The 13,616-nt window shown below is 41.1% G+C and overlaps 1 protein-coding gene across 2 annotated transcripts; it reads right to left on the bottom strand.

The window, feature by feature from the left end:
• Positions 1 to 365: 365 nt before the first annotated feature.
• On the bottom strand, positions 366 to 11,739 carry FBXO5 (F-box protein 5). Of its 2 annotated transcripts, none has more exons than XM_046669886.1 (5): positions 11,588 to 11,739; positions 4,974 to 5,694; positions 3,831 to 3,921; positions 2,526 to 2,708; positions 366 to 1,250 (listed from the first exon to the last, which is right to left on the bottom strand). In XM_046669886.1, exons 1-5 carry the CDS (start codon positions 11,688 to 11,690, stop codon positions 999 to 1,001), a joined length of 1,350 nt encoding a protein of 449 aa, XP_046525842.1. In that variant the 5' UTR covers positions 11,691 to 11,739; the 3' UTR covers positions 366 to 998. The 2 variants fall into 2 exon arrangements, with proteins under 2 accessions (XP_046525842.1, XP_046525843.1); XM_046669887.1 differs by lacking the exon at positions 11,588 to 11,739 and adding an exon at positions 8,137 to 8,296.
• Positions 11,740 to 13,616: the final 1,877 nt, after the last annotated feature.

Genomic DNA, 13,616 nt, shown 5'->3' with positions numbered 1-13,616 from the left:
TGTGTGTGGCTGTTTAACCCATACAGTTTAACTGCTTCAGGGATGGATGGATTAACACTTCAATAATACTCCAAGTGTGTTCTATGGTGTCCTTGGACTGAATCATCTTGAGATGCTATTTCAAGACACAGCTCTACAACTATCAAGATATTGCAAATAAGGAGAAAATTGGGGTCAGTGGAGCCTGGGAATCTCACAAGCTCCTCAGAAGAGTAGACACATAATGAAACACTCAATGTCCTCACACATACAAAGGCAGTCTACTACGGCTTCCTAATTTAGCTGTTTGTAAGATTAAGGTATTTATCAGAATGAAAAGGTTCACAGTATTTATTAAGCTTGTAATAATTTTATTCATAACAGGAACAACATTTACCTTTACATGTATATACAAAACAGACAGACATTTTCTTACTTTGACAGAAAAAATAGACATATTTACATACACTCAAAAACATTAAAACACAGACTACAAATAAGGAAAATAAACAAGATTTCACAAGAGATACTTTTTTGGAAATATACGTATTGAAAAAGAGGTTTAAGAAAGGTGACAAAACATTTAAATTAAGATTCCAGAAGCTGGTATTTCAGTTGGTAAGGCAAATAAAATGTCTCAAATGCTAATAGATGGTAAACAAAATTTACAGTTAAGATTGTCTAGGTAAAATTACATGGCCTTTCTTTACCATAAAAGTGAATCTATTTTATTTTACCTCTGAATTACAAATATCAGATAACTAACCAGTTTTCGTTTTTCCTTAAAATATTTAAATTTTCTGATTTATACTGAGAAATTTTAAACTTTTTCACATTAAATTGTAAAATATTTTAAGAGGTTGTGTATCCTCTTTATTCACTGGGGGAAAAGTCCCACGTACTGTATTGATTTTAACAGACAATTAAAACTCACAATACATTTATTTTTATTTTTTAAATTAAAACCTAACACTTTCTAATTAACCTTCGTGACCAGTTACAATTGATTTAATAAGAGATCACAATCGTCGTAAATTCTTCTTGCTTTTTTTAGTTCCAGGCAAAGGACCCATTTTATGACTAGTTTTTACGGGTTTGGCATTTGAACAGTCTTTGGTGCTATGATAATTACACAGACACCTTGTACAATAATCAAATCCACAGCCTTCTCGTTTGCAGGTTGCCCGTTGTAAATAGCAATCATATTTTGCAGGCGAATTACAGCGGACACAGGCTTTGAGGCTTTCGTTATTTTTCAAAGTCTTGGCAACCTAGAAAAAAGAAAATCCATAAACAAATCTTAGTAAGGACGGAATGTAACTTAGTAAAAACAAGAAGGGCACCTCTGCGTCTTCCCCAGTACATGTATGAAGCACCATTATCACACATAAGACAACTCCTGCCCTCAAGCTCAATATTCAATGGACGAGAAATAACATCACTTGTGAACTGGTCCAGTGGCTATTTCCTAGTGGTTCTTTGAAACATGCTTTTACTTCATGAATGCTACTCACACATCAATGACTAACTTAAATCACCCCTTCTGTGAAGTCTTACTAGTGTCATAGTGTCACTTAGGAGTTGGCTGCAGAAGTAAAGCATGTTCTGCTTCAGGGGCCTGGGGTTCATGGGCTCACATCCTGGGTACAGAGCTACACACCGCTCATCAAGCCATGCTGTGGCGGTGTCCTACGTACAAAAATTAGAGGAAGACTGGCACTCGATGTTAGCACAGGGCCAATCTTCCTCACCAAAAAAAAGCACCTATCATATTTATGGCATTTATTTTATGTTGCCATCTTCCATTGTAGATCATAAGACTATAAAGCTTACCATGTTTTCTTATCTATGCAGTACCAGGTAGATAGCAGACGCTCAATAAATGGCTTTTGAATAAATTTACATGTTCTATTAGTCATTAGATCATGAGCATTTAAGACAGAAAATTTTATCATACATAATTTATATTTATTGACCAACATATGAAACAGTCAACATTTTATTTCAATATTAGATAAGACTATGGCTTTAAAAATTAAGTTTGCAAAACTATCCACGTGAGTAGAACTTGTAATACACATTACCCAATGATTTGAAGATCTAACAGGTGGCCTTCATTTTCTGAAAGCTGGCCTTTTTCTGCTTAGCTCTCTTCCTCAGATATTAAAGGCAGCAATTGTGAAATGTACTAATGAACAGTTTTATAAGAAAATTTAAAATTGGGAAGGTTTTTCATTTTTCTCTTAGTGTTTCCAAATTAGACCTTAACGTCACTGAACCTTCACATACAATGCCAAATGGCATCTATTATTTTTGGCATAGAAAGACATTTCTGTTTACTTTCCTATTTTGGTTAGTTATAAATGGTTTCACGGCTTCCGACATTTTTGAATAGAATAAAGCGGACAACATAAAATCTCCAATAATTTCCTAATAGTTCTAATTATGCTATAATTAAATTTAAAGTTTTTCTCCATTTCTTACTCTAAATCCTTTTTAACAATAAATGCCCCACGTTTCTAATTTATTGATGAACAAAAAATTACCTCAGAGAACTCGTTGTGTCGACTGTAAGTAGAATCTTTCTGATAATCTGGGTCAGGTAACTTGGTTTGAACATCTTTTTTGGAGAGAGTCTGGGCTGCTGATTTTTGAACAGAAGCTAATGGAGTTCTGAACATAGCATATTCTCTGGTTGAAGCTTGTGGTGAAAATTTAATGTTCTTTTCCTAATTAAAAACAAAAGTTTTAACAGGACTTAAAAATACTTTCCTATATTTTCCCCAATCAAGCATTTACTATGATTATTCATGTAAGAAAGGGCAAATGAGGGGCTGTCCTGGTAGCGTAGTGGTTAAGTTTGTGTGCTCCACTTTTGCAGTCCAGGGTTCGCGAGTTTGGATCCTGGGTGCAGACCCACACACCGCTCATCATGCCATGCTGTGGTGGTGCCCCACAAACAAAATAGAGGAAGACTGGCATAAATGTTAGCTCAGGGACAATCTTCCCCACCAAGGAAAAAAAGGGCAAATGAGAATGCAAAGGATTTAGCCCTACATCCAATTTACCTGCACATGCTTCCACACAGCCACACACAAGTATTCATAGACATTTAAAGCCTAATAACTAAGTTATTGACAGAAATTGTGAGAAACACTTTACATGCTTAGTCTATACAACATTTAATACATAATTTATTAAGTACTACTGTCAGAACAAAAGGTCATTCTTCCCACCACCAGTAGATGGCAATAGTCATGTTTAAGTATCACCTCAGTGTCACGAATGGATTCAAAAACCCTTTTGGATTAGAAAATTTTCCATTAACACCAGCTTACTGATAAAGAAGCTCAACTTGGAGAATTTAAGCAATACCATCTAACGTTACACAGCTAGTAAGCAGGAACACCAAAATCTGGACATAAGTCTGCCCAACACTTGGGCCTCAACCTTTAATCATGTATTCATCTTGATTTTCAGAAACATCTCCAGAGACAGCAAGCATTTTGGAAAGTAAGTGAGCTCCCTTCTACATTAGGAATCTTCAATATGTTGATAATTTACTATTTACCTGGAAACTGAGAAAAAACCACACAAACAGCAACCAAGATTACCTATATGGTCGACTCACTATCTGAGAACTGATTAACTTTCCCTTCGTTAGTTTTGGACATTGCATTTCTAGGGAAAACCCATGAAATAAATGACAATGAAAGGCTGAAAAGCTTTGTAAAAGGAAAGAAGGATTTCCAAATTACCTGTTATCTTTCCTAATTTTCCCTTCTATTTCTAAAGGTAAAGAGTACTAGCAGTTATATTTTAAAATAAAAACATCAAATGCAAAGACTTACAGAAACTCTTTGTATTGCTTTATTGTACAACTGCATTGCCCCCTTATCATCTTCTAGAATCTTCTTCCAAGTTGTGCTCACTTTAGATACACTGGAAAAGCAAAGGATTATAAAGGAAACAATTAAAACATCACAAAAAGCTAAGATGAGTATACTATGGAAACATCAGCCATGCAAAAAGAACTTTCTATCAGCAGTGCTTCTCAAACTTGGTTATACATTAGAATTGCCTGAGGCATTTAAGATTTAAGGATGCCCGCTGCCTACTCATTTGGGTTTAATTGGTCTAAAATGGAGGCCAGGGTTCTGTATTTTTTTAAAACCTCCCCATCAAGTAATTCTAAGTGCATCCAGGCTTAGAACCACTGCTCTGTACTTCATTTTTTCACAATATCTGCAAACATCAATAAGCAGCCACCACTGTATATATGGTACCACATTAGTTATTTAGTAAAAGTTGTAGACAAATTTCAAAATACTCCAGGGCACACTATTGGCAGAAATCAATTTTAAAAAATCCATTGTTAACAGAAAAAGTAGAACCTGTTGATATTATCCCTCAAGAGTCTAGCCAACACTAAAAGTCAATAATTATATCTGTTTTACTTTAGCTATATTTCATACAGACCAGTGTAAAGTAACACTGGGAAAAATAGTCACAAGCAGATCTGTTTGTGGGTCTCTGTATTTTCATCACTGTCAAACCTAGGAGAGCCCTACATTGAACATGGCCCAAGAACAGAAATTATTTCATACTTTCAGGCGTGACAAAAGTCATAACGCTTATTGGACCTGTAGACTAGAACTAGGCGGATCTTTTACAGTTAAGCCTGAAGGACGTAGCTTACATATCAGAAATTTCAGAACTAAAAGGAACAAAGACCCCAATCTAAGAGATAAGCAGTTTTCTAATAGCATAAATGTTAAATTTGAAGTAACTGGATTAAAATGCATACTTTTACAATTATCTTTCGCCTTAGTGGCACAGAGGTAGTAAAATACTAGCAATGAGGCAAAAGTCATCACCTCAGTCAACCAATGTAAAAGACTATCCTACTATGTCTGCACAAGCTGGTGGTGCTGAGTCATCTAGCAAAAATGTTCAGTGGATTGTAACAATACATTCAAAGCAGCAATACTTACCTGATTAAGTCCATATCATTCAGCTGCGTTAAAATATTTGCTAAGACATGTCTGAGATCCCTTCGCAAGAGTTCACTGAGAATATCTACATATTCTAGTCCCATTTTCCTGCCAATTATATTCTGTAGTCTAAAACTTCCACTGAATATAAATTCCTTCAACTTCTCTCGATCTATTTTAGGATTTCGTTTGGCATTCTTTTTTAATGTTGAACAAACCAATTTTGCAAAATGAAGAGCTGGCAGAAAGTGTTTGTTGGGATACTGGTCTGGGTTTTGCGTCTGTAGGAGGCAAGATTGTGGGCTGTCACTGGAATTTTCCTCGAGGGGAAGGCTACCCTCTTCATGTTCACTGAGGCCACTTGGTTGGGAAAATGATGAATAGCCACTGTCTTCATAAAGTCCAGTAGTCTCTAGTTCTTCTATTTCATTTGAACTGTTAAGTGATTGCTGCACATGTTGATTTTCCTTGTTATGCAGGGGCTTGTTGTCTGTTTGTTCAAGTTCTACGATTCTGGGGCTCACAATTGGTGACCCAAGATATGACAACGTTTCATAGTCTTTAATGCAGTCTTTACAAGAACCTTCCCAATATGCAGGAGTGTAGGAACCTGCTCTTCCACCGTCATCAGGTTTTACCAATTTAAGTCCAGAATGAACACAGTTACAGTTAAAATCACACTTCATTCTGACAGAAAGAGCAGAACTTTCTTCTTTATAACCTATGAAAAGAACATAAAATATTTACTTTCCAATAGCAAAATTTCCACACATCCCCACTTCTTAAATTGGCATATACAGACTTAATCACTTCACATTCTCTCAGCACTATGTATTGCCCATGTAGCTGTGACATTACCCAAGTTTAATTATTGAGATGTGACAATAATACTAGGAAACATTACTTAAATCTTGTAAGTACATACATCTGGTACTTCTGAAGAGACTGCTTTTAGACTTGTATAACATTTGACTTTTACAGTTTATACCTGACTGAATAAAAAATAGTGGAAAAAGGGACTATTTAACAAATATCTGTGCTTATGGAACAAATAAAGCAATGGGATGCATTAAGAGTGTGGTCTGAGGTCAAAATACGCTCACAGCAATCACAAATGCTTCTGGAATCAAGTGTTTATACCCTGGACTTGCAATGGTGTTAGAGTGAGCTTTGACTTAAGCATACAACCCAAACCACTGACAGCAAAAATGGTTAAGACCAGTGGGGGAGGGGAATGTGAAAGGGTCAAAATAGTTTTGATAAAAGTAACAAATAAAACATTTGTATATAATTTAAACATTATCAATTATTATAAGCCTTACGATAATTAACCAAGAAATCTATGGGTAGCTCGGAGAAAGGGCTGAAAAAGCAATAAATTTATGCACCCATAAGTTAAAGTCTACTTGAACTCCCACGACTTTCATCTCTAAGTTTTATTCTGATCGATGCTCTGGGGGACAATCTGATATATTTCAAGTGTTTGTCTACCCTACGGAATAATAAACTCAAGTGCAGGGACATCTCCCTATATCTTGCCTAATACGTGCCAGAAGCTCTACTATCTTTAATTGCTGAACAAAGATTTCTCATGAATAATTAATCAAAGAACCAGAAGAATCAACAGTTGAGTTACTAATCATAAGTAAAATTTGGTAAATAAGAATGACACTCCCAAAAGTATAAGACCAGATGTAAGAATGTGAGGGTGATAGGGCAGTGGGTGTGAAATGACTGTTTGGTTGTTTTAAAGAATTGGAGAAGATAATGTACTTGCTATTTATGATAAGTAGCATTAAAGGGAAAAACAAGTTATGATACTATTAACAAATCATGCAATTATTTCTGGATATAATTCATTAGAATTCAGTTACTGATTTAAATTTAAGTTTCAAAAAAGCCAAAGACTTGCTTAGGGTTATATCATCACTTCCACTCTCAGGGCCTAAGAAATTAATTAAGATATAATGGATCAGGCAGCATTTAAAAATATCTTTTAAAGCAGGGTTGCTCAGTCTTTGCACTGACATTTTCAACTAGAAAATTCTTTGTTGTTGGGGGCTGTCCTGTGCATTATAGGATGTTCAGCAGTCTTTACCATTTGATGCCATTAGCAGCCCCTATTCCTTAGGCAGGAAGACAAAAAATGGCTGCATTCACCAGTTATTGCCAAATGTTGGGAGTAGGGGGAAGGCAGTGGCAGCAAAATCTTTCCCATTCCTCAGATGAGAACCACTGCTTCAAGGCTGATTAGGATGTTGTCAGGCAGTAGAGGCTGGGAAGTGCATTCACTGAAGGATAACTTGAACAAGGCACAATTCTGGGAAGGAATATAGTATACAGGTTCAGGAAAACTGCTTAGCGTTACTGAAGGCAGAGTATATGAACAGGGGAACAGTGAGGATGACATGAGGTAAGGAAAACCTCAGAAAGTTCTGAATGCCAGGATAAGTATGGACTTCATATGCTTCACATGTACCCCTTCCATCTACTATCCCCCCTGCAAGCCAATCATGGGTAGGTACCAATTTATCCCATAAGTAAATGTATGTAACAGTCAGTAGGTTTAGTCTGGACTAAATATTGGTATTCTGTCCATATTAACTCTACCATTTTTCTTAGAGCAAAACCTTTCAAGTCAAAGTATGAAAAGACACCTTGATAGAAAGTAACCTTGTACGTAGAGACTCTTTAAATTCCCAATGTTTAACACAGTGAAAGACACATAGTATGTGCTCAAGGACCGCAGTCAACCTTACCTTATCCTTAAAAACTAAGAGTTCAAAGGCATAAAAAGTAAATAAAAAACACACAAACTCTAACCCCCAAATTAACCCTAACTCTAGAACAAATTATTTTGAGTGGTTCTCTTCCACTGTGAAGAGTGAAAAATTAACTATGATTTACATATGACCACATCTTATCTGAAAGGAAAAAAGAGTAGAAGCCACCTATGACACACCTTTTTCTTTGTTTAGCTGCCTAGAAAGAAGAGGCCTGAAACTGTACTTCAGAAACTCTTAATTTTTTTCAAAAGCATTCTCCTTCTGCTCAAGTCTTTGGAACCCAGTTACTGGGAGAATGTCCTACAGACCCTCTTTCATTCAACACCATTCTTTGAATATGGACAATTCTTTAAATCTAGAGCTAATGACTGAAATACCTTATAAATGTTTAGAAGTTTCCAAACACTTGGTCTTCACAACTTTTCGAAGTAGGATGGAGAGGTTTTACCTTATTTTTACAAATGAGGACACTGAAGCTCAGCTAAGTCACTTGCCCAAGATTTGACAAGTAGTGAAGAGAGACAGATCACTCTTCTTGACTGTAAATTCAGTGCTCTTTCCACTATCTCACCTGGGAAGTGAGAGAAAAGTATAAAGAAAGAGTATAGACTCACAGACTTTGGGTTATAATCCAATACTACTTATATATGTTGTTGCTCAAACTGTTTCACCCTTTGCCATTGTAAAATTGTAAATTTGCATCCATCTGACATACTTCCATTATTTTGTTTTTGGAGCATTCCTTACTTTCTAGCACTACAAGATGCTCCAGGCTCATCTTGTATTTCCCTGTTCTAACCATAGATTCAGTCTTTGCTCCAGGTAACTCTGGTTCCTCTTACTGATTTCAAAATCTGGATGCTAAGTGTAGATTTAGTTTTAAATGTGAAATGTATGTAATGTACTTTTTTATCTCCGTAATATTGATGCAAAGTAAAATGAATAAGTACCACCTTTTACACAAAAAGAAGCTGAAGCAGATCGTAAAAGGCTAATTCTATGTTTTTTAACTAGTTCATAATTGAGTGCTTTCCAATGACCAAGCCAAAATGTACCTAAATAATTTGGGAAATATGGTTTTATAATTAATCTGCTTTTACCCAAGAAAATATTACGTGGTTCCATGACCTCTTGAATCAGATAGATGAAAGTTAAGAGCCTAATTCTGCTACTTTATTCATTTAATGTCTACTTAGTGACGAGGTGTGGAGGGTGGAAGAAATTAGCCAGGAATGATCTTTTGGAGGTGACACTCTGAGATCTGAAAGTCTTCTGAGAATCTGGTGGGAGAGTTCCAGACAGAGGAAAGCAAAGGAAGCAAGGATACCTGCTGAGTGTTCAAGGAGGCGAAAGGTCTTTAGAGCTGCAAGGTAGTGAGCTGGGGGAGGATGGTTGAAAAACAAGGTTGGAGAGGTAGAACAGTCTACAGGATTTTTCGGGTAAGCTGGATTTTATTCATTGTGCAATACAGAGCCTTTGAGGGGTTCTAAGTAGAGACATTTGGTTTACATTTTAAAAAGATCACTGGCAGCTGTGGAGAATGAATTGGAGGAAGGTACAAGTAGAAGTAGGGAGGCTAGTTAGAAGTGTGTATTACAGGAGTCCAGAGGGTTGGGTACCACAGACTAGGATGACTGCAGTGAAAACAAAGACAATTGGATAGATCTGAGATTTATTTAGGAGCATAGAGTCAACAGAGCTTGCTGATGTACTGGAAGTGGAGGAAGCCAAGTAAAAAATACCCTGGGGATTAAGTCTTGGGCATCTGAGGTAAAGTGTCTTTTGCTGAGGTGGGGAAAACAGAGGAAGTTAACTTTTAAAGCCTGTTTCCTCATCTATAAAATGGGAGTAAGAAAATAACACTGGACTAAATGCATGGCAGAGTCCTTGTCACACATGGTCTAATAAATAGAACCTATTTTCATCACATTATTTGTAAGCCAAATCCCTTCATATTCCCTATGTTGAAAATCATGAACATTTAAAAAGTAGCAAAAACCATACTTCCACATAGAAATATGCATTTCAGAATACTACATACTTTTCCTAGGAATTAGAGCCAAATTCAAAAGAACATCCTTGCTCAACTTTTTGACTGGCTTTGTGACCTAGAACATTCAATTAATCTCTTTCATTTTCTCTAAAATGGAGATGCTAGTTTCTACCTCATAAAGTTGGTAAAGATTTAACACACTGCTTTTTTTAAACCTCTCATTTACCAATTCACAGCCCAATCACGAAAAAGTGATATTATAGTTAAGTGTACAAAATTTAACCTCCCATTTAGCTTTCCAATATAAATCTGATACTCCATATTAAAATACCACGGTTAAGTAGGCTACAGGGCTTAAAAAACCTTACAGCTATTCCAGAGCTAAAACAATTAAGTTCTAAATCTCCAATCCCTCTAAGATAATAACCACCATGTGCCCAACATCAGGCATGGCCATCCCTTACTTAAGAACATGAGAGCCCCAAGGCATGCTGCCATAACCTGCAAGTCAGCCGTAATCCCTAAGAGAGAATTTTAGAAAAGGCTACTTACAAAAACATTTGGATACAACAAATTTTTTATTTCATTTCCTCAAATTTTGTCAACAGGGAAAAGATTCAAAAGGGGACAGCACATATTCTCTTGGGAAGCAAGGTAGCAAAGACAAGTGGCATTAAACAATCAAAAAAGCCCTTCTTAAAGCCAACAGGCTTCAGAATTTCACAGGGAGACATTATCCTGGGTCTTCTAGAAATAGACTTAACCTGTTAAAATTAAGGCCTTTTTTTTTCTCCTGAGTCTTCTAAACTCTTTTTCTAAAGAAAAGCGCATTTTTTGGGTGATTATCAAATATCACAATATCGAATTGCCAATTAAAAAAATACTTTTGGTAATTTCTGAGGTAAAATAAATGATTCTGGATTCTCCTTTAGAGATGGCAACAAAGAGGATAAAAATAAGCGTTCATTTGAGTGCCTTCCATTCTGTCCAAGTTTTGGCATAAAAGACGATCTAGTTCTCCAGGAGCACAGGCAAAAAAAAAAAGAAGGAATTCTTCCATTCTCACAAAATCAGTGAAATATAGACAAATTCACGGTTAGGAATTACAAAGTGCTTTTTTCCCTGTTGCTTTGGGACTCCAGGCCTAGAGCCTAAGTAGGTGACTGGGCAAAGGGAAAAAAGGAGAAAGTGAGCGTTTTTGTTTGGAGGTCCCGACAGAGCTGAGTGGGATGAGGGGGGTCCCTCCATTTGGCGGGAGACCCCGGCGATCCCGAGGGGTCGACGGGGTGGCCCTGAGGGCGCGGGCCCGGCGGAGGAGGCGGGAGATAAGAGGAGGCAATCTCCCGCGCCCGCCAGCGAGACGAGGCGGCCCACGCCCGGGGGACTCACCTCGGCCCCGGGCTGCGGGCAGAGCTGGGGGGCGCCTGGTCCGCCCTGGGGGGCTCCGGGCCTGTCGGAGCCGGGGCCCCGGGGTGCAAGGGGGGAGGGGGGAGCATTTGGCGCCCATTCAAGCCGGGGGGTGGGGTGGGGACAGGCAGGTCTTCCCAGGGAAAAGGGCGCCCGGGGAGGCCTCCACCTGCACCCCCGGAGCTGCGTCCAGGTTCAGCGTGGACGCCGGCCCCCGGCCCGCCATCCCGTCTCGGCACATCTGGCCTCCCCTCCCCGAATCCCAGCCTTCTTTCTCTCGGTCCCAGGAACCGCCGCCGCCCGCCCGAGGCCCAGCGTGGGGCGCACACCCGGGCTCGGGTTCGGGGCGCAGGCCCCCCGACATCCCTCACCGGGCCCCCGTCCCGGATCGCGCGCCCCCCTGCCCCGCGCCCTCTCCTCTCACTCACTGTCTGAGGGCCGAGGGTGCCCGGCGGCTGTCAGGGCGCTGGAGCTGCAGCAGCAGGAGCTGGAGGGGGGCCGTGCGGAGCAGGTGCAGGGACGCCGGCTCATGCCAGTGGAAGTGGGGTCCTCCTCAGGTGAGGGAACCGCGACCGCGGCGGAACAGCCGGCCGCCCGCTCCACAGAGTGCTCTAGCTTCTAAAAGGCGCCAGCTGGTACTTTTAAAATCTTTGAATTTGGTGCCCAAATACGCAAGGGCCAATGGGACACACCGCTCGCAAGCGCGCTCCAATGGGAAGGCGGTGGGAGGGAGCGCCCTCGCCCATGCCCAATTGGAGGCTGAGGAGGCGGGGCCGAGCCGCGAGGCCCCACCTTCTTCCTTCTGTGCGGCGCGGGGCGACCGGAAAGATGCTGAGGCCGGGGGCGGGCCTGAGGCGGAGCCTCGGAGCGCGGGGAGGCAGCCACCCGGCCGCACGTGGAGCTGCCTACCACGCATGTGCGGCCCCGCCAAGCTTCCATCTGCGGCGGTGGGAACGGGCCTCCGGCGAGTCCTGATTTCATCCTGAAGGCAGCTCCGGCTTCTGTCAGAAGATCTCCGATGGGTACAAAGGGTAGCCGACTTTCTCCGATCATCTCACAAGAGGGAGTGCGGTGAGCGGCGGCTCTGGTCGTCCGGGAATCCAGACTTTCCGGAAGACGAGCCCTCCCCCCAGCCTTACTTAGCCCGCCTCTCTAGGATTTAGGCGCGCTCTTCTCTCCCTCCGAGTTTCGCCCCTCCCCCTGCCCCGGGCTTTGGCGCAGGCGCCTCTGGCGGGCGGTGGTCCGAGTTGGCGGGTTGGCGCCTGCGCGCTGGGCTCCCCCTCGTTTCTCTCGAGGGGAGGGGAGGAGCGGGTCGCTCCCGGCGCGCGCCCCTGGCCCGCCGCTGACGTGGCGGGAGCCAGAAGCCGCGTCTCCCTGGTCCCTGTGGGCGGGAGGGAGGGTAGGGCAGAGTCGCTTCTCTTTGGAAGTGTGTTGATTTGTATTTTCAACCACAGTTCTGCAGCCACCATTGCTTTGTACGCACGTTAAGCTTAATTAAATTTGTGTCTACTCTCTTCTGGATTTTTTTTTTTCTTTCCTTCAAGGGCCAAGCGCCAGACACGGTAGTGCTGCTCCAAAATAAGTAAATACATTTATAGGATGCACTGCCGGGGGTGTTGCGGTCCCCACCTGTGAGGGCTGGAGGCCCCGGGCCGAGGGAATGATTTTGTAGTGATGGCAGGAATGGGTGACGTATTAAGTCTCCGGTGACAAATTGTGCCGAATTATTAGTGATGCTGATCTTTTCACTCCTTGTGCACTTAAGAGGTGACTGCGTTCTCTGGACTCAGCTTTTGACCACAGCTCAGTGAAGCCCCAGAATGTAAGATCGAAAAAAACTGAATCTCCGTCTTTTGCAGTTTTCCCTGTCTTTTGCTTTTCTGCATCCTCGGGGAGAGTTAATACTTGCCTTATACTAAGCGCTCAGTTACATTGGTGTCACGTCCTGTGGGAGGCAGGGCTGGGATTAGGATGAGTCGTGCACATGGTAACTGGATCCTGCCTTTATATAAAATTTTGATAATTCGTGGTTCTTTGCATTAATTTTTAGTTTTTAGAATGTTGCATATTTCTTGATTGACATTTTGGGCATCCCCGTAAATTTTGTACTTGAGTCATGTGTCTCACTCGCCTTACCCTAGGCCTGACCCTGGTGCTAGGTCCTGGAGATACAGGGTTGAAAAGACATATGTCCCGTCCTCCAGGGAGTTTACATACTAATAGGAAAGAAACTGGCAGTTAACAATTTCAGTAAATGAAAGAGGAATACAAAACAGTGTGGTGGGGTAGAGAATGGGCAGTAGGGGCACAGGTTAATGGCACTGGGTGGTCAAGAAGGCTTCTGAGGCTTTGGACCAAGATCTGAATGTTGTTAGCAATGCAAAGATCTTCATCATAGGCAGAGGGAAGCTCTAGCCCTAGCTTGTCCCAGGGCTAGAAGGAAGTCTGGAGCCCAGT

This window comes from Equus quagga, chromosome 8 (genome assembly GCF_021613505.1).
Source record: "Equus quagga isolate Etosha38 chromosome 8, UCLA_HA_Equagga_1.0, whole genome shotgun sequence".
Taxonomy (NCBI): domain Eukaryota; kingdom Metazoa; phylum Chordata; class Mammalia; order Perissodactyla; family Equidae; genus Equus; species Equus quagga.
The sequence above is the reverse complement of the archived record's forward strand: the minus strand, read 5'-3'. Positions and strand labels throughout refer to the sequence as shown.